The sequence below is a fragment of the Spizellomyces punctatus genome (assembly GCF_000182565.1).
Source record: "Spizellomyces punctatus DAOM BR117 chromosome Unknown supercont1.17, whole genome shotgun sequence".
Taxonomy (NCBI): domain Eukaryota; kingdom Fungi; phylum Chytridiomycota; class Chytridiomycetes; order Spizellomycetales; family Spizellomycetaceae; genus Spizellomyces; species Spizellomyces punctatus.
Window position 1 is genome coordinate 458,367 of NW_015971553.1, and position 17,755 is coordinate 476,121.

A 17,755-nucleotide genomic window follows, 5' to 3' on the forward strand; every position below is an offset into this window, starting at 1 on the left:
TTGCACTTAAACAAGTTGGCTTGTCGTGTTTTCTTTGATGACACAAATCGACTTTAAATGCTTTTAATGTCTTTTTGAATTTTTTTTAGAGGGAAACTAAACGTGGGGTTTCTATGGCGAGAGTTTTGGCCTGAGACGTAGCAGGCTTTTTGGTTGAAAAGGTTTCTAGTGTTTTCAACAAACACACACAAACTATACTTGTTTGTGCAGGAACACAGTTGGGGAGAGTTTGAGGCTAGATACGCAGCAACTACTACTACACACACACGCACAAGGTCAAGAACGCCGCTACCTTTTTTTCACCAGGGAGGACCGGTCCGCGTTGGTTGAGAGAACCAGGACTACGCCAAAAGCTAAAACGAGGTAGGTCATGCCATTTCACTATGCATGGCACATGCTGTACTCGCATGAGCGACACTGGGCATTGTTGGAACAGGGGACACGGAGTTTCAAGACGTGTTGCCAACGAACAGGACTGGGAACAGTGGGGACGGCGGGCATACTTGTAGCAGGGAGTGAAAGGTTTTCTGCCGTGAGTAAATCTGGTCGACCTCAGTGAGCGGGTTGTCGGACGATTAGTTGTCCTATGCCTCACTGGTCTTCATATACGCTAGCCAAGCTAGAAAGAGAGCTGCGCAGGAGGTTGAGAGTGACCTATACTGTCTTTTCTGTGGGGACTGGTGCTAGCCGACGACCAAAACAGTCGTAGCTGAGCATTAGACGCTGGGATCTAACGTATCTACTCTGATTCTCCCATCAGGATGAGCGACTTTGACAGCCTTCCATTAACATCCTCCGAAACCTTCACACCAATACGCTCGGAAACACCATTAACCGACCCATTCGACTCTGACTCCTCTCTATCTGACATATCGGATGCGCATGGTGAGGATGATGACCTGGATGATGGCCGACCGGTTACCGCCAGTATCAATGGGAATACGAATGGGAATGGGAATGCCATGTCACAAGACTTTCTAGATGACAATGAGGTATGATTCTTTGGGTTATCTCTCATAATGTTCTTCATCCTAATCCATACGTTTAGTCGAACGAATCTGATGAGCTCGACGATGACGATGATGACGATGACGAAGATTTTGAGGAGACTGAAGCCCGAAAAGGAAAGTCAAAGTCAAAGAAAGGAGCTGCTACCTCCAAAAAGTCCTCTGCTGCACGTGCGGGAAACGCAAAGCCTGCTCCGTATGATAGCATTGTTATACCTATGGGTGACAAGTCATCGATCGAGAAACTTATTTCATGGCGGACAACGGATGATGGAAGCGAGGAAATTCTTGTGAAATACAAGGTACGACTCCTGCCCATTTCTTGTTTGCCTACTTGGTCGTCGAGCTCATGCGGGATTTCCTTTCCATCTTCAAAAGAATTTGAGCTATTGCCATGCGGAATGGCTACCGCGTGCAGAGGTGGAGGGAAGCAAAATGGGAAAGATGCGTGTCAAACGCTTCATGGAGAAGCCATCGTGGGAGATGCAGTGGAGCGAGGATGAGCCTTTCAATCCATCGTTCCTCAAAGTAAGCTCATCGTCGCAAGAGATGTCCGCTTCTTTCATGCAATAATTCATTTGGTTTTTCAGATCGACCGATTGCTGGATGAAGGAGAATTAGGAGACAAGGTTTTCTATCTTGTGAAATGGTGCGCGCAAACGTACGATGCTAGCACCTGGGAGAATGCAGAAAAAGTCAAGGAGGTGCGAGATTCTTTGCTAGATTGATCGTCCTGGTTATCGGTGCATTAATACCTTATTGTACCTCTCCATCAGCTGGACGCTGACAAGATCACAGAGTTTGCACGGCGGCGGCACCTCGATTCTGCAAAGGAGGCCAGTTATTTGGCTCCCCGTAAACGCCCGAATCCAAAGGAATGGAAAAAGTTGGACGAATCGCCATCGTGAGTATTTGATATTCGATGCTTTCTCTCCCTTAGGTCAGAGCTAATCCTACTTGGCTCCATAGATACAAAAATGACATGCAACTTCGGCCATACCAACTAGAAGGTTTGAACTGGCTCCTATTCTGGTAAATCGTTTGGGTTCTTTTTCGATATTTTTATAGAAAAGAATACTGACGCGGCACCTTTACCAGCTGGTACAACAGACAAAATAGTATTTTGGCGGACGAAATGGGGTAAGTGGTGCCCGACAATCGGTATTCTCATTTCTTAGTCAACGTCTAATTGACCAAACTTTTTAGGCTGGGAAAAACTGTGCAATCTACCGTCTTTCTGGACTATCTCTACACCAAGGAGAGATTCTGCGGACCGTTCCTGATCGTCACTCCACTTTCAACCATCGGTAACTGGGAACGGGAAATCAAAACCTGGACAGAGTTGAATGTTGTCGTATACCACGGCCGAGATATATCCCGAAAGCTCATCGAAGAGACAGAGTTTTATTATAGGGACTCTCAGGGGCACATCATTCCGGACATATACAAGTTCGATATCATTCTGACAACATACGAGATGGCAATGGCTGGTGCCTCACACTTGCGACCCATAGCATGGCGATGTGTCGTTTTGGATGAGGCGCATCGTCTCAAGAATAAGACGTCAAAAGTGTCGGAAATTCTAAAGACATATAGGATGGACCACCGAGTTCTTTTGACTGGAACGCCATTGCAGAATTCTTTGGATGAGCTGTGGGCGTTGCTCAATTTCCTGCAACCCGATAGATTCGGGTCTGAGAGCGATTTCCAGAGGGAGTATGGAAGTTTGAGCAGCGCAGCTGATGTGGAGAAACTGCAAGGACTACTCAAACCACTTATGCTACGTCGAATGAAGGAAGACGTTGAAAAATCTCTTCCCGTCAAGGAAGAAACGATCATTGAGGTGGAGTTAACCACGACGCAGAAGAAATGGTACCGATCAATTTTGGAAAAGAACTTCACTTGGCTGAAACAAGGGACGAAGAAAACTAATGTTCCAAACCTCATTAACACCATGATCGAGCTCCGCAAGTGTTGTATACACCCGTTTTTGTTGAAAGGTGCCGAAGACCAGATTATGAGGGAAAGAGGAGGGGATACCGTAGAGCACCACTTTCAAGCTCTCGTACAAGCTTCAGGGAAGATGGTTCTTATTGACAAGTTGTTGACAAAGCTGAAAGCTGGCGGACACAAAGTCTTGATATTCTCGCAGATGACACGTTGTCTGGATCTTATACAGGACTATCTCCGGGGTCGCCAATGGCATTTCGAGCGTATCGATGGTGGTGTACGTGGAGATTTGCGGCAGGCAGCTATTGATCGGTTTTCAGCACCGGATAGTGACACTTTCATCTTCTTGCTCTGTACTCGCGCTGGTGGTGTGGGAATCAACCTTACAGCTGCAGATACCTGCATCATCTTTGATAGGTAGGTTGAAATGGAGCAACTCCAATTAGCGCGGCCATGACGTGTACCTGATCGTTCTGTTTCCCCTCTCAGTGACTGGAATCCGCAGAACGACTTGCAAGCACAAAGTCGAGTGCATCGAATTGGTCAAAAGAGGCCAGTACAAATATATAGACTAATAACCCGCAATACCTACGAGCGCGAAATGTTTGATCGCGCCAGTATGAAGCTAGGTCTTGATCGAGCAATCTTACAAAGAATGGATGCTCAATCGCTTGGGGAATCTGGGCTCGACGGTCTGGATACCTCGAAACCACCATCTTCGCTGTCCAAAACGGAAATCGAAGAATTGCTGAAGAAGGGTGCTTATGGTGCTATGTTGGACGATGATGCAAGTAATCAGTTCTGCGATGAAGATATTGATAGCATTTTATCACGACGGACCCATGTCATCAAGCATGATACTACTACACAGTCAGAAAAAGGCTCAATATTCTCCAAAGCCACTTTCTCGGCATCAAATGCCGACAACGTTGACGTCAATGATCCCGATTTCTGGGATAAAATGGCTGAAAGGGCCAAACTGGAAGTAGTCGAAATAACGCCAGAAGCGGACCTGATTCTTGATTTACCGCGACAGCGTCGTCAAGTGCAGCGATTCGGGGCGGTATCAAGAGGGAGCCCTTTTGAAGACGAGGACGACGGGAGCCGCGGGTCACGTTCAGACACGGTGAAACCATGGGCATTGGCTGAAAAAACGCGATTAGAGCGGGCTATGATGGTCCATGGTTTTTCTGGCTGGCAGAAGATGGTAGAGGAAGCCTTACCGAGACGTGCGGTTGAGGATGTCAAAGCATGCGCTAGAGCAATGGTCATTCACGGGTTGAAGGTCACCTCCTACTCGGAAGCAGAACTGATTAACGATGTCAAAGCTGCTCTTGCACAGGAAACGGGAGATATTCTGGATGATACCAATTACGTGATACCTGAGATCCCCTACGAAGGTGCTACAAGACGCCAAATTGCAGAGTATCGTTCCTTCTTGCTTGATGCCCCACCGGAATACCATGAGCATCTTGAAAAGAGGGCTAAAAATATGCTCTCTAGAATCGCCATGATGTTCTGCATTCGCGAAAAGATAAAACCCACAAAAGACATGAAGATGCCGCGCGTCGTTGGAGCGCCTCCTGCACCTTGGTGGGGATTAGTTCAAGATCGAGATTTGATAATCGGGATATCGAAATATGGGTACCAGCAATACGATAGAATACGTATGGATCCTGAGCTATGTTTCTTCTCGCAAACTTTTGCGGATCTTCCCGCTGCGGACACGAATGGTGATGTGGAACTGGGCATCGATAGAAAGGACGATAAAGACAATGTGGATCCGGATGATGTGGACGACGTTGTAGATGAAAATGGTCGATTTCCAGCTGCCGACACACCAGGTTCAGAAAATGCATCAGGAACCGCTACCCCGTCATTCGATGCAACTGAACAAGCCGGCAACAATGGACTGCACTTCCCATCACCTAGTGACCTCGGTTTCCGCTTGAGACGCATAATGGCCGCATTTCAAAAGGAATTGAATTCAGCTGCTCGAGAGGAGGCCAAGCGTCAACAAGCTGAAGAGCGCACTCGATTGAGGCAAGAGAAGGAGCAGGAGAAGATTCGTGCCAGAGAACATGACCTGACACGAAAGGAAAGACAAGAATTCTTGCGGACTCTCATGTCCTTTGGTGTGGAGACTCTGCCAGGATCTCCTGGTGTCCGTGATTGGAAACGCTTCAAGGAGCTGTCAAACTTGCGAAAATCTCCTGAAGTCTTGGAAGATCACTTTATTAAGCTAATGGCCATATGCGACGATGTCATTCGCTGCACGGAACTAGCTGCGATGCAGAATGGAACGAATGGATTATCCCTTGGCGATGCAGAAGAAGCGCTGGAAGCCTCGATTAGAGAAAAGGACCCCGATATCACCTATGATAAGGCAAAAAAGTTGCTTAAGCGACTTGATCAGATGCGGATACTGCGTGAACAGGTTTTACCCCATCCTCAGGTATGCGATTTCTTGAAGATCTAAATGTTGCGTTTGTCCCGGCTCTGACTTTAGTTCTACGCTTTAGCTTGATGACCGTTTGGCAATACTGAAACGTCATGGTCGATCAGGATTGCCGAGGTAAGTCAAAGGAGAGCGTTTGTTCTTGGGCTGAAAAGATATCAATGCGTACTTTGGTTGCAGCTGGTGGTCATCCGAGTATGATAAGCACTTCCTGCTCGGAATAGCCAAATGGGGTCTTAACAGAAGCGATCTCATCATGGAAGGTGAGTAGCAAACCTCAGGCCAAACTTTGTGACAATTTTGTAACATTATCCTCCTCCATCAGATCCGACATCGGCGTTCTTCCCTCTCCATCAAGAGTTCCTTCAGTCGCTCGAGGTTCGCCGCGCCGAAAATATATCTAGAGACGAGCTCGTTGACGGCAAATGGGAGGAAAAATTCTGGATGAGAGAGCCTGTGGCACTACGGCGCTTTGAGGCTCTTTTGGAGGCTGCGTTGAAGGAACCCCCACCAAAGTCGCAGAAAAAGCATGGGCGGAGGTCAAAAGCATCGTCGCCGGACCGCATGTACGATGACTTAATGCAATCTCCAAAGGATTATTCCGGAAAATCCGTCCGACTGAAGCTCAAAGTTGGCTACAGCCCTTACATGGACGATGATATACCACCGGAAGAGACACCTTCTCAAAAACGAAAGCGTACCGCGTCACGGGAAGACAGCGGAGGACGGAAGAGAGCAAAGGGCCGTGTAAAGGAAGAGGATGACCTAAGTGGGGATGATACCGATGAGATGTTGCAAGCGGCCCGTAAGAGGACTGATAAGAAAAAGAAGAAACGACGAGAGGTGGAAGAGTTCGATGCCCCGGAGATGGAAGGCGAGGAGTATGATGTGGCATGGGAGTCTCCACGCCCACACAAAAGTCACCGATCCACCCCTACCGGGAGCGACCGAAAAAGGAAAAAACATCGGAAATCTGAGCGGCATAGCCTCACGTTTGGAGAATATGAAGGCGCTCATGTGAAAAGCGATGCTGAAGACTCTATGGATGATACGCGAAAGCGGCATCGTCGAAGTAAGCACGACAAGTCCGAGAAACGGAAAAAGCACAGGCACAAGAGTTCTACACATCCAGAGCTGGAAACGGAGGAACTCTCTGAGCGACATTCACGTAAACGCTCAAAGTCACATAACGACTACCCAACGGACGCTGCTGTGGATCCGATGGAAACCTCACAACGATCCAGATATTCCATAGATTATCTTGAACAACATGCTGTCACGACGGGACCAGCAGACGTTGAACAGTTTGGGGACCCTATATTTGATAGCGATGCCGGCGAAGATCTTTGAACATGTGGTTTCGCTTGCAGTGAAGGGGGGTGGAACGTGTGTTGGAGGTGGACTGTTAGTATTCCGGAGCACTGTGTATAGCTTTTTAGAGTGGAGAGAGTGGGGCACCAAGTGTCAAATATATGGCTTGATATGTTACGGATATACTTTTGATGGAACGAACGTGTCCTAATGGATATTTGGCTGAAGTGATGGAAAAGCACTCAAGTTTGCAATGCCAACGCAACCTCATTTGATAGCGATTGTCTATGATTCTCTCTTTTTTCTACCCTCCCTCTCTCGACAGCCATCCGCTAGCCGATGAGCTGGGTCAAATCCACATGCTTGTAACGGGTTGACTAATGCAGGGTTTGGAATTGTATTATCTATTGCTCCTAATGAAGTGTATCTATAAGAAATAACAAGCGATTAGTGATGGTCGTGTGGTCAATGAGCCCATTAGCATCAACTAACCCAAGATCGTATAAAATACAGTATGGGATTCTAAGATTTGCTAGTCCTTTCCAGATGTCTGCGTAATTCCAGTCCAGGATGGGATGTACACGCATGAGTGTCGGCCAATCCGGATCTGTCATCTGAAATGGCTGCAAGTGTTCTAATGCAAACAGAGCGTAAGAATGTCACTTGGTCTGGACTGTGACTGACTGTTTATGCTAACCTCCAAAAGGATCTGTTCGTCTTGTTCCTACCAACATTGCCTTCGTCTCTGGATATCGATCTAGAAAGACTTGCAGCCCAGCCCGCATGGGTCCGTACATTTTTACCAGTTCCAGATTGTATCTAGAGGTAACAAAGTTATTGTCAATGTCTGGTCAAGGTGGACAGCTACCATCGGGCACTTACCGGTCGACGCAGAACTCTACAAAATCGTCGACCTCTGGAAACGAATTTGTGTAGGCAACATAGAGTGTCTTTATTTTTGTTCGCTTTCCACTGGGATTTTCTCGTTCGTACGCTTGTCGTGCTGCATATAGCAAGTGCAGGAGAACTGTACAGTCTTTTCCTCCGTTGAAACTGAGCGCCACATTGTCTGGCCTAGCATAGTGGAGAGCAAATGTCAGGACAAGCAAGAAGATAAATGAAAGGGTACCAAAAGCTCACCCATATCGTTTTAGAGCCTCCTTTATGATTTTAAAGGACTCGTCCACTTTTTGAGCTCCCTCTAGGTTACCAACAAGTACCCGCTCCACATCTTCTAACGGCGCGAAAGACTCAGGATGGTCCGAGACGACCGCATACCTATGCCCGTTCACGCACACCCGTTTGGCTTGTGCGTATTCGTTCATGCAGTTTGCCGATGCAAAGGCGACTTTCTCCCCCTACTGACCCTGCTGCATTTACAATTTCGGGAGATCTCAAAACACTTTTGGAGGTGCTCGAAGTCTAGTCACGTGATATGGTTGAGTCAGCAAACTCGCCGCGACGATCGACGCTTTCCAGCAGCTTGTACTTAAGATCGTCCCATGATCTGCGGGGACTAGTTTCTTCCACGCGCAAAAGCCTAAATAAGTTGGCAGATGTCGTTGTTTAGTAATTTTGGTTTGTCCCGGTCTGAAGCACCGGGACCAAAGAGGTCATTCTCAACGCCACTGAACAGCCCACTTAGCAATATGGCATCTGCCCCCGCAAAGGAACCTCGCCCGTCACCTTCTGCTGATAACTTGGCGTCGTTGAAAAAGACTGCCATACATGAAAATCCTCTTGACGAGGTTCTCGAGTCTGAGCATCCGTGGACCGTGCGGGATATCGGGATAAATGCTATATCGGTAAGAATTTACCTACAGCCAATTCTCGAACAGCACGAATGTACTCTTAAGCACAGCCGTGTTACTTCACAAGGGTATCATCAACGATCCACACGAGCAAGCAAAATCAGGACAAAAGCCATTAAAAGGCATGGATAGCATAGTCCCCGTTACGCCTGCAGTAATACGGAAGGTGCAAACTTCCGAGTTCGACCCTTACATCAAGTCGCTTGCGGACGTGTTCGGGAAGTATCAACTAAACCGAGCTGTGGGATTGGCCACAGCAACGGAGGGTATGCCCATGTTAGGCAGCGTAGACCAGCCGTCACCGTCCTTCGCCAACCTCGAAGAATTGACGTCGCGACTGGGCGTGGCGGGAACCGAGAAACGAGGGTCATCCGGACTATCTGCAAACCAAAAGAACAGGCTACGAAATGCAAATGTTGTTTCCCTTGACACTGTTCCCTCTATATTTCTAGAGCCCGAATTCAACCTGAGCAATCCGCACACTTTTGCCACTGTTTGTGAGAACGTCGATATCACGTCCGCAACCAGCTCTGAGTCGACTACAACCAATGGAATTTTGCAAGAGAAGTTGTCACATTATCTGGATACCGTGGAAGTGCACCTAATTAGGGAGATTTCGCGACGATCATCCTCGTTCTTTGCGGCACTAGCAAACCTTCAAGCCCTCCATCATGAGACGCAGTCGTGCGTAGCGCAAATCAAAGGTCTTCGGGAGAAATTGGCCGGAGTATCGCGGACGACGACAAAGAAAGGGTTAGAAGTGGTGCGCTTGAAACGAAGAAGAGGCAATCTTGGGGTGCTATACGGGGGAGTGAAGCTGGTAGCGGAGATACGGCAATCGCAACCGATGATACAAAGCTTGTTGGATCATGGTGACTTTGTAGCGGCACTGGATATGGTTGAGCATGCCAGTTTGGTGCTGCGGGGGCTTGATGTGCACGGAAAAGCTTCTAACGCCACTCAAGAACAATCTGCACTCACCCACGGCGTCAGATTGGTGCGTAGTACTTCAATAGTGTCGCAGGCTCTGGACCTCAGACGGGTCAAAGCCCTGGCCAGTTTTAGTGCTCAGCTAGGACACCTTGCACGAACGATTGGTACGATGATGGAAAATGAGCTGGCAAAAGTGATTTTGGCGGACGTCCAGGAGACTGTGGCCACCATGGACGCCTCAAAAATTTCACCGGGAATCAAAAAAGCACCGGCATCGAACTGGGTTCATAATATGCTCAACAACAAGTACTCCTTTAATGTATCCTCCCCTGTAACACCATCATTTGACCAAAGTCTAACTGTGGACGAAGAACGATTGAAAAGTCGCTTGCTACCACTGGTACTTGGACTCTTGCGAATGGACAGGCTCGGAAGCGCACTGCAGCTGTACAAAGACGCTCTCTTGAAAGAGGTGAAGACCATGTCCAAGAAGGTAAAGATTGAACGCCGTTGGCTTTGATGACTATAGGTGTCAGGGTGATTTATCAAGATCTTTGAATGTTCACAGTACTATCCCCCTGTGTTGGCGCTTGATTCAATCTCAGGCTTGTCGCCCATGGCTTCATCTCCTATGACTCCAAACACCGAAAACAGTCAACAGCAAAGGTACAGCTGTTCCGCGCCTTAACTCCAACAGCAAAATACTTATTCTATTGTTCAGCCCACTGGCACGGCAGCTTCGCTCGATGACTTTCGATGCATTTTTTGACCTTCTCCTTATGGTATATGTCACCCTCCTGCACGTCTTACAGCGAGTCGCGATTGTCCACCAAATCATCGTAGTAATAGTAAAGGAAGCGCAAGAGCGTGGGGTAGTGATAGGTGCCGATAGCGGGAAACTGCTCGAAACAAGTCCTTCAGAGTCCGTTTCTGATCATCCAAATAAATTGAAAAAGAAATTGAGTGAGGAGGAGGACGAGTTCGGATCCACGGCAACCTTAGATATTCAGAACGAAATGCTGATGGGTCCGTCGCCTGGCGAGAAGCAGAGCACCTCCTCAGCGGATGCTGGTGACGATGGGTCGAGTGCATCATCTACCTACGGGCAAATGATTTCCGAGTCATCCGACGTCCTTTTCTCGGCATCCGATTTGGCACATGTCCGGTGCGCCAAGCTAATAGGGGTACGTTCCGAGCAAAACGCCCAGCTCAACCCTACCGATTTCTTTCGCCTATTCGGAGCGACGTGGGAGTTCGTGGGAGGAGGGGAGGCCCTTTGCGGGCGAATGTGCTTTGGTTTAAAAGGGACGCTCCTATCTCAGGTAAGCTACTCCCTCGATTTCAGACGGTATGTTTGGAATGTTGCTCACTCTTCGACTTCCATAGGCGAAAGCTTTCATAAATCGCTTTCATGAAGAAAAGGCAAAGCAAGTAGCTCATATAGTCGAAAATGAGCAGTGGGCACAAGCGGAGGTGCCTGAAGACTTTCAGCATCTTGTTGAGCAGTTTTTTGCCGTTAGCGTTCCGTCGTCGCCTGATAAGCATAGTTCCAGCGAAGAGTCCTTGGAGCGTCAAGAGTATGAAGATGATGGTGACATTGGGGCTCTCCGTGGCAGTGTTACGTCACCGCGGTCCTCATTGGTGGGGATGAATGCATCGTCAGGCGGAAGAAGCCAGCGATATCTCGTCATCGACGGACAGAAATATAATGTCGTCGCATGCGTCCTGCTATTTTTGAAGATGCTGACGGAATACGTTCAGTGTATGGAAAATATTCCCGCTTTGACAACAGATGTCCTCAATAGAATAGCTGATATCTTGAAGGTGAGAGGAAGAGACCGAGGCATTTCATTTCATGCGTTTAGCAATCAATTAATCTATTTTCTTTGCTGCAGCTTTTCAATTCACGGACATGTCAGGTAATCTTGGGAGCAGGAGCAATGCGATCTGCCGGTCTGAAGAATATATCAGCCAAGCATATAGGTAAGGAAATAGTACGGGCGAGGGACGCTTGGAGATCTTCCACTAATCGGGCGAACCGCACCCAGCTTTGGCAGCTCAGTCTTTAGGGGTTGTTATTGCCGTAATTCCCCACATAAAGGAGAGAATTCAAAGCCACTTGCCTCCGAAGCAGCAGATCCTACTGGGGGACTTTGACCGACTACTACGCGTATGGATACCTGTATCATATGTTTTGAGACGTTCGTCCTAAGAACCCCTATTTATTTCCAGGACTACAAAGATCATCAAAGCGAATTATACGCCAAGCTCCTGTCGATAATGGAGGACTTTTGCCTTGCTCAGACCGATCGGCTGAAGGTAAAAAGTTTTGGTTGCCAGATCACGGTCTCGGTCTGCTAAGACCCATTCTCTGTACAGGCCATAAATTGGGATAATCCCGAGCCTGCTCAGTTTTCTTCAGAGGAATCCGCAACTGTGTACATGCACGATATCGTTAAGCAAACTGTCACGCTCCATAAGGTTTTGACAAGATATCTGCCTCTAGACACTATGCGGGTAAGGCACGTTTGACGTTGTTTGGGATCCGTTTCGTAAAGCTAAATTTTTGCGTTGGATGCATCCAAGGCGGTGATGACAGATGTATTTAAAAGTTACAATCGATGTCTGGGTGATAAACTTAAAGATATAGATCTGTTTACTGGAGCTGGGAAGAATCGGTATTGTATCTAATGCATGGATGCTCATGCGTACCATCCTTGTCTCATCATTTCATTCATTTGTAGATTACTGATCGATGCACAGTACCTAATACATAAACTATCTGCGCTGGACGGGGTTGATGGACCAGGGAATCATCTCGAGGTAGTAGTCAACAACATCAAGATTAAAGATCGCCGCCAGTCGATGGCGGCGGTCAGCACCACTGGACGAGCTGCATCATCGGATGGTGGCCCAGGACGACCCGCCGGGACCAGTGCAACACCGCCTCCGCCACCTGCTGGTAATGCTGCCGCGGCTGCGGCTGGTGCACAACGAAAATCCAACTTCGCCTCTGCCTTTGGAAATATGCTAAAGACCAAGAATGCCAATTTACCAGGAGGAGGTTAATATAAAAACTTGTAATAATGTCACAGTTTTTGATTGTCACGCATATAATTATTAGTCGTCAATGCCTCCACCATTTCGGCTATACTAGCATATTGGTTATTCTACGAACCTACACAATCTTGCACTACTACAGTCTACAGCCGCCGTGATCATCGCGAACGCCAAAACCAGAGCCTATGCTCATTCCTATTGTTTATCTTTGGCAAATTTGCGATAAATGGTTTCCTGTTTGCCTTCGTGCTTTGCAGCATATCGTGCTGCTGTGAACAAAAAGTCGCTCAACCTAGCGTCAACGTGAGGTAAGCCAATCAACGGCCATCGCTATGAAAGTCAGATATTTGCCTCGATATACCTGTTGAGATACTTTTGTGTACTCTCATCTGCCAAACCGTCTTGAACGATCGGAACAACTCTTCGCTCAGCGCGTCGACAGACGCTGCGAGCAACGTGTAATGTTGACGCCGATCTTCCGCCAGACTACATAAAGAAATGAGTTTGCAGAATAAAAAACAAAAACAAGGAGATATTTACCGGCAAAATAAAATTTCTTAGTGGGGGAAGACTTTCATCGAGCTCATCAATCCAGCTTTCAAGCTCTTGGACTAGGAATCCGTCTGGGTCGAACTGCGTCCGTGCTGGGTTGATGTGTGGCACCAATAAGCACCGCAAAGATATGTCGTGACAAGAAATGGCCATTACCAAGCCTCACTTCACTGGCTTTGGCTCTCGGTGTGGCGACGTTGGATCCAATGTCTTGCAGCAGGCATTGGACCTGATGGAATGTAACTACGTCAAAAATAGGTCAGAATATCGTTGATCCTGAAGAGTGCAGACCTTTTGTAGCTTCTCATTCAAGCCGTTTCCTGCTTCTTCCGAATACTCGATCGCTAAGCCCAACAAACTCGACAGTTCGTCGGTAGTTCCAAGAGCCTCGAATACTTGGTCATCTTTGGCGCGTCGCTCGCCCGTAAACAGCGCCGAAGTTCCTATATCCAGGAGAAAGAGGCTTTAGTCCGTTGTTCAAAGTCTCGGTCCCATATTCCAACGGAGCCTGTTCGGTAAGTTATCGACCTTTGTCACCCGTCTTAGTGTAGATCTTGATGCGACGCGTCTCGTCGGCCATTTGTGGGGCTGTTATGTGGAGACCGCAAGAAGGGACGGCAAAGAATCGAGTACGTACAATGTGAGGAAGAAGTGCTAGTCGTCGAGTCAGCAAACTCATGACATCTGGCGTCTGGAAGGCAGGAAAGATCGACGATGCGGATATCGTCATCACGTGGTCGAGCAGTGTCATCCTTGTTGGCATGGTATCCAATGCAACTCGCACGATAAACGCTGAGGGACGATCTTTAGGCACAGCGTGAACAATGTCAAGTTCAAATAACGTCAAAAAACGTAAGCCAGAGCAGAATGACCTTGGTGCAGACAGTGGGAAGCAGGGCAAAATCAAGAAAAGAGTGCGCATTGGGGATGCAGATATAGTAGGAACTGCGTCTGGTGAATATGCAGAGGTCGATGATTCTGAGGATCTGGAGACAGGTACTACTGCTGTTGCGGACCATAAACGATTGTCGTATATCCTAAGATATCACCTGTGATGGTCACTAATAGCCAAGACACGGCGCGGCGCGGTGAAGCTCGACGGCTATGGAAGCGAGTCGGAGTCAGAGGATGACGATGAGGGCTTGGCTGGAGCAAACGGTGGTGACGATGATATGTTTGGCGACTCTTTTCCCACTGGTGAAGATGCGAAGAAAAAGAAGGGGGAAGTAACGTACATGCGAAGTGATGAAATCGAGGGTCAAGAATGGGTTGCAGATAGGGATGACTATAATGAAAGTGGGATCAAAATCACCCCATTTAACATGGAAGAAGAGATGGAGGAAGGGTATGTGGACCGCATTATGTTGGCGTATTTCGGGCGTTGAATGATCTAGGTCGTTCACAGAGGCTTTGATGAAGCCGGGCACTACATCCAGAAAAAGGACGAGCACCGGATGCATGATCGCTGGTTACAGGGAGTGACCAAGGAGGAGATTGAGAAGGTATCTCTGGGATCCTCTAATGCCCATCGCACTTTACTGGCTGACTCGTTCGTCACTAGGCGAAAGCTGCTCATGATCGGCAACAAGACCGAATGAAAGCGCAGAAGGATGCAGAAGATAACGAAATGGCATCAGATAATCCTGATCACATATGGCTTAAAGTTCTCTCTTTGATACAACCTGGCGAGTCTATCCCTCGTGTAAGTCCATACCAACCTGTCGTGATATTTTAGTACCACTCACTTTTAGATCAGGCTCTGCGACGTTTGGCAGGAAATAAGCCAAAGGTGCCTCGAAATAAATGGAAAAAGAATAAAAAATCAACAGATGAGGCCACGACTCCAGTAGAGGAGGTTAGAACTTGCAGACAACCAGAATTAATGAAACTGCTAGCTCACTATTCCTAATCCAGGATCCTCAAGCTGAAGAACGGAAGAAGGACCTTGATCATTTGACCACTTACGCGAACCAGTTATTGACTGTCGGGGCATTAGGTATTTGTGCATCTCTTCATGTGTTCGACCTGAAACTCATACCTGGACGTTCGCAGACGCTTATGATTTGACATACGAGCAAGTAGTGAGAAAATTGCGAAGCGCAGACTTGTTAGCCGATGATTGGCAGCCTGGCGATCCTTTGTAAGATAATATCTCTGGCAAGGCCGTGTAAATAAGAAATATTTTATTTGTATCGAGATGATTCTTGAGGATGCCCAATTATTATAGATGTAAATGGCGTCTGCATGGGACGAGGATACGAGGAGGTTGGTCTATGGTACAGGGAGGAAGTGTTCCGAAATTGCATTGGTGAATCACAGCTAGCGTCGTTCCGCTCTAGGACCAACAAATTTCTCCATGCACTTTTTGTATGCCGCAAGTTGCTCAGAGCATTCTGTTACAGCTTTTCTCGCCACATCTTTATCCTATCCACAACAATTTAGTTGAACATCGCGGCTAGATCTGGGTTAGGCAATGCCTTTCCTTTCATACCCCGTTTGGCAGTGATGCCCTCTCGTAGCAAGAAAAGAATGTATCCGCAACGTCAGCGCATTTCCTTAGCTTGAGGGGAAAGTATGGAGGCAAGAGCGGCTCTTCCAAACTCGACATGCTGTTGCAAAAGGACGAGCAAAAGAAACGAAATCCTTCAACCTTCCGACTGTCCAAAGCCTGAATGGCTTAGTCCGATCTACCACGTGACTTTGCTGTTGGGAATATCAAAGGCGAATCGTTGCATCCACCACTTGCTCCTTCCTTTGGCCGTGTTTGAACGCTTGGTAGGTATCAGGAATTGGAAGGATAAAGAGTGGACGATGAGGAAATTCATCGATCTGACGGGGGGAACGTACGAAGGAAGGATGGATGGATAGATGGATGGATGATTTCGATGGGTGAGACTGGCATGTCGAAATTGCGGTGCTGTGGAGAACGTCATTTGGAATTGGAACTGTGATGGAAATTGGGGAACATCTGGAATATGGACGTAATGGAGAGGAAGGTTTATCTCAGAAAGTTATTGCTGCGGTGGCTGGAGACGGACGATCTCATACTGTCATTCCTCGGGCGATCTCTGACATTATCCGTTTTTTTACTTTTAGTACTGTCGTACCCTCACTTTTTCGACAGTTCTTCAGTTCGAGAGCCCAACTGCAACCATGAGCAAGGTTCCAGCTATCCTCAACGTGACCGAGCAGGAAGTCCAGGCCATGCTGGCTGCCCAGGTGAGGACGATCTCTCATGAATTGGAATATGTACAATCTAAAGACTAACAAGGCTACTTGTAGTCCCACGTCGGCACCAAGAACTTGGACAAGCAGATGGGTCCCTACGTGTGGAAGCGTCGTAATGACGGTATCCACATCATCAACATTGGCAAGACCTGGGAGAAGATTGTCTTTGCTGCCCGTATCATTGCTGCCATTGAGAACCCCGCGGACGTTTGTGTCATTGCGGCCCGTCCCTATGGTCAGCGTGCGGCTTTGAAGTTCGCCCAGTACACTGGTGCCCAGGCTATTGCTGGTCGTTTCACCCCCGGTACTTTCACCAATTACATTACCCGTACTTTCCGTGAACCCCGTGTGCTTCTTATTACCGACCCCCGTACCGACCACCAAGCCATCAAGGAAGCGTCCTACGTCAACATCCCCGTAATTGCTTTCTGTGACACTGACTCTCCTCTTCGCCATGTCGATGTTGCCATCCCCACTAACAACAAGGCGAAACACGCCATCGGTCTCGCTTACTGGCTTCTTGCCCGTGAGGTCCTTCGCCTCCGTGGCACCATTGCGCGTACTTCTCCTTGGGAGGTGATGGTTGACATGTTCTTCTACCGTGACCCTGAAGAACAGGAGAAGGAGGCTGAGGCTGCTGCTGCTACCACTGCTGCCGCCGCCCCTGAGAAGCCCTTCGGTGCCGAATACGGCGGTGAGTGGGGAGCTCCCGCCGCTCCCGATGCTGCCCCTGCAAACCTTGAGGTAAATAATTACAAAGTGCCACATTTCTCTAACGATTGGCTAACAACGTTTTTCTACAGTGGGAGGCCAGCGGTACTGGTGTTGCGGATGTTGCTGGTCTCGCCTCTGCTCAGATCGAAAGCGGTGACTGGGGAGCGTCTACCGGCGAATGGGGTGCTGAATAAGTGCCTAACTAGAATGCAAATTGTGTTTACACACATGTTTATATGTGCAAATATAGCCTGATATATTCACGGCAATATGGCCTGATTATGTCCCTGTCCGATTTGCGCGATCTACTGTGACAATGTCTATTGGATGCGTCTTTTTTGCTGATCTCCAGAATCCACATGGCGATAGTCTCCCCGGTCCCTCCGCTATAGCCGAAGCCCTGTGAGCCACATCTTCTTGCTCTCTTAACCATCTGCTATATTCTAGTGTTGTCATTTTGCGGAAATCTACAGCATCAACTTCAGACGACGTTGCGGAACGATACAAAGCAGTGAAACACCCACATAAGATTGTATGTAGTCGTAAAAGACCACCGAGAAAGCACATGAATGAGATGCATACTATTGAGTGGATGCCCGCAACCGCTCGAAATGCTGCCTCACTCAAGTGGCGAGAGCCTCCTGTCATTTGGGAGTTGGACCGATCAGCGTTGAATGCCTAAAAGTACAAAGAAAAGCAAAGCTTACCGCCAACGACACACATGCCTATCG

At 48.0% G+C, this 17,755-nt stretch overlaps 7 protein-coding genes across 7 annotated transcripts; 4 read left to right on the forward strand and 3 right to left on the reverse strand.

Moving 5' to 3' along the window:
- Positions 1–49: 49 nt before the first annotated feature.
- SPPG_07808 (uncharacterized protein) lies at positions 50–6,909 on the forward strand. Its single transcript, XM_016755960.1, has 13 exons — positions 50–363; positions 761–992; positions 1,049–1,309; positions 1,386–1,535; positions 1,598–1,711; positions 1,784–1,911; positions 1,977–2,039; positions 2,106–2,147; positions 2,214–3,374; positions 3,447–5,412; positions 5,480–5,532; positions 5,596–5,678; positions 5,741–6,909. Exons 2-13 carry the CDS (start codon positions 762–764, stop codon positions 6,763–6,765), a joined length of 5,277 nt encoding a protein of 1,758 aa, XP_016605031.1. The 5' UTR covers positions 50–363; position 761; the 3' UTR covers positions 6,766–6,909.
- On the reverse strand, positions 6,887–8,245 carry SPPG_07809 (FMN adenylyltransferase). Its single transcript, XM_016755961.1, has 6 exons — positions 8,216–8,245; positions 7,867–8,148; positions 7,609–7,800; positions 7,424–7,545; positions 7,219–7,360; positions 6,887–7,153 (listed from the first exon to the last, which is right to left on the reverse strand). The coding sequence occupies exons 2-6, from the start codon at positions 8,049–8,051 to the stop codon at positions 7,012–7,014; spliced, it is 783 nt and encodes a 260-aa protein (XP_016605032.1). The 5' UTR covers positions 8,052–8,148; positions 8,216–8,245; the 3' UTR covers positions 6,887–7,011.
- SPPG_07810 (uncharacterized protein) lies at positions 8,207–12,610 on the forward strand. Its single transcript, XM_016755962.1, has 11 exons — positions 8,207–8,531; positions 8,605–9,963; positions 10,039–10,136; positions 10,192–10,792; positions 10,857–11,294; positions 11,366–11,453; positions 11,519–11,640; positions 11,703–11,789; positions 11,850–11,987; positions 12,057–12,148; positions 12,215–12,610. The coding sequence occupies exons 1-11, from the start codon at positions 8,283–8,285 to the stop codon at positions 12,537–12,539; spliced, it is 3,597 nt and encodes a 1,198-aa protein (XP_016605033.1). The 5' UTR covers positions 8,207–8,282; the 3' UTR covers positions 12,540–12,610.
- SPPG_07811 (ATP:cob(I)alamin adenosyltransferase) lies at positions 12,551–13,762 on the reverse strand (the record flags this gene model as incomplete). Its single annotated transcript, XM_016755963.1, has 6 exons — positions 12,551–12,822; positions 12,892–13,016; positions 13,071–13,174; positions 13,239–13,311; positions 13,374–13,525; positions 13,611–13,762. Coding segments are annotated over 6 exons (703 nt in total), but the record flags the coding sequence as incomplete, so codon positions are not given.
- A 139-nt stretch (positions 13,763–13,901) lies between these two features.
- Positions 13,902–15,280, forward strand: SPPG_07812 (uncharacterized protein). The gene is made up of 7 exons (XM_016755964.1): positions 13,902–14,078; positions 14,151–14,427; positions 14,488–14,584; positions 14,644–14,784; positions 14,839–14,937; positions 14,997–15,078; positions 15,135–15,280. The coding sequence occupies exons 1-7, from the start codon at positions 13,907–13,909 to the stop codon at positions 15,224–15,226; spliced, it is 960 nt and encodes a 319-aa protein (XP_016605035.1). The 5' UTR covers positions 13,902–13,906; the 3' UTR covers positions 15,227–15,280.
- SPPG_09506 (uncharacterized protein) lies at positions 15,245–15,720 on the reverse strand. The gene is made up of 2 exons (XM_016757676.1): positions 15,574–15,720; positions 15,245–15,506 (listed from the first exon to the last, which is right to left on the reverse strand). The coding sequence occupies exons 1-2, from the start codon at positions 15,688–15,690 to the stop codon at positions 15,402–15,404; spliced, it is 222 nt and encodes a 73-aa protein (XP_016605036.1). The 5' UTR covers positions 15,691–15,720; the 3' UTR covers positions 15,245–15,401.
- A 104-nt stretch (positions 15,721–15,824) lies between these two features.
- Positions 15,825–17,218, forward strand: SPPG_07813 (ribosomal protein S2; the record flags this gene model as incomplete). The annotated part of the gene is made up of 4 exons (XM_016755965.1): positions 15,825–15,857; positions 16,179–16,301; positions 16,365–17,054; positions 17,114–17,218. The coding sequence occupies exons 2-4, from the start codon at positions 16,236–16,238 to the stop codon at positions 17,216–17,218; spliced, it is 861 nt and encodes a 286-aa protein (XP_016605037.1). The 5' UTR covers positions 15,825–15,857; positions 16,179–16,235.
- Positions 17,219–17,755: the final 537 nt, after the last annotated feature.

What these genes read in the sequence shown, in the direction of transcription:
- SPPG_07812 (XM_016755964.1), top strand. Translation starts at nt 13,907, where the DNA reads ATGTCAAGTTCAAATAACGTCAAAAAACGTAAGCCAGAGCAGAATGAC. An exon ending in TTCTGAGGATCTGGAGACAG is followed by an intron (nt 14,079 to 14,150) that starts GTACTACTGCTG and finishes GGTCACTAATAG; the next exon opens with CCAAGACACGGCGCGGCGCG. An exon ending in CCACGACTCCAGTAGAGGAG is followed by an intron (nt 14,938 to 14,996) that starts GTTAGAACTTGC and finishes TTCCTAATCCAG; the next exon opens with GATCCTCAAGCTGAAGAACG.
- SPPG_07810 (XM_016755962.1), top strand. Translation starts at nt 8,283, where the DNA reads ATGTCGTTGTTTAGTAATTTTGGTTTGTCCCGGTCTGAAGCACCGGGA. An exon ending in TATATCAGCCAAGCATATAG is followed by an intron (nt 11,454 to 11,518) that starts GTAAGGAAATAG and finishes AACCGCACCCAG; the next exon opens with CTTTGGCAGCTCAGTCTTTA. An exon ending in TGCCTCTAGACACTATGCGG is followed by an intron (nt 11,988 to 12,056) that starts GTAAGGCACGTT and finishes GATGCATCCAAG; the next exon opens with GCGGTGATGACAGATGTATT.
- SPPG_07809 (XM_016755961.1), bottom strand. Translation starts at nt 8,051, where the DNA reads ATGAACGAATACGCACAAGCCAAACGGGTGTGCGTGAACGGGCATAGG. An exon ending in GTAGAGTTCTGCGTCGACCG is followed by an intron (nt 7,546 to 7,608) that starts GTAAGTGCCCGA and finishes TGTTACCTCTAG; the next exon opens with ATACAATCTGGAACTGGTAA. An exon ending in ACGAACAGATCCTTTTGGAG is followed by an intron (nt 7,361 to 7,423) that starts GTTAGCATAAAC and finishes TGTTTGCATTAG; the next exon opens with AACACTTGCAGCCATTTCAG.
- SPPG_07808 (XM_016755960.1), top strand. Translation starts at nt 762, where the DNA reads ATGAGCGACTTTGACAGCCTTCCATTAACATCCTCCGAAACCTTCACA. An exon ending in AAGTTGGACGAATCGCCATC is followed by an intron (nt 1,912 to 1,976) that starts GTGAGTATTTGA and finishes TTGGCTCCATAG; the next exon opens with ATACAAAAATGACATGCAAC. An exon ending in TTGAACTGGCTCCTATTCTG is followed by an intron (nt 2,040 to 2,105) that starts GTAAATCGTTTG and finishes CACCTTTACCAG; the next exon opens with CTGGTACAACAGACAAAATA.
- SPPG_09506 (XM_016757676.1), bottom strand. Translation starts at nt 15,690, where the DNA reads ATGTCGAGTTTGGAAGAGCCGCTCTTGCCTCCATACTTTCCCCTCAAG. An exon ending in GGGCATCACTGCCAAACGGG is followed by an intron (nt 15,507 to 15,573) that starts GTATGAAAGGAA and finishes TGTTGTGGATAG; the next exon opens with GATAAAGATGTGGCGAGAAA.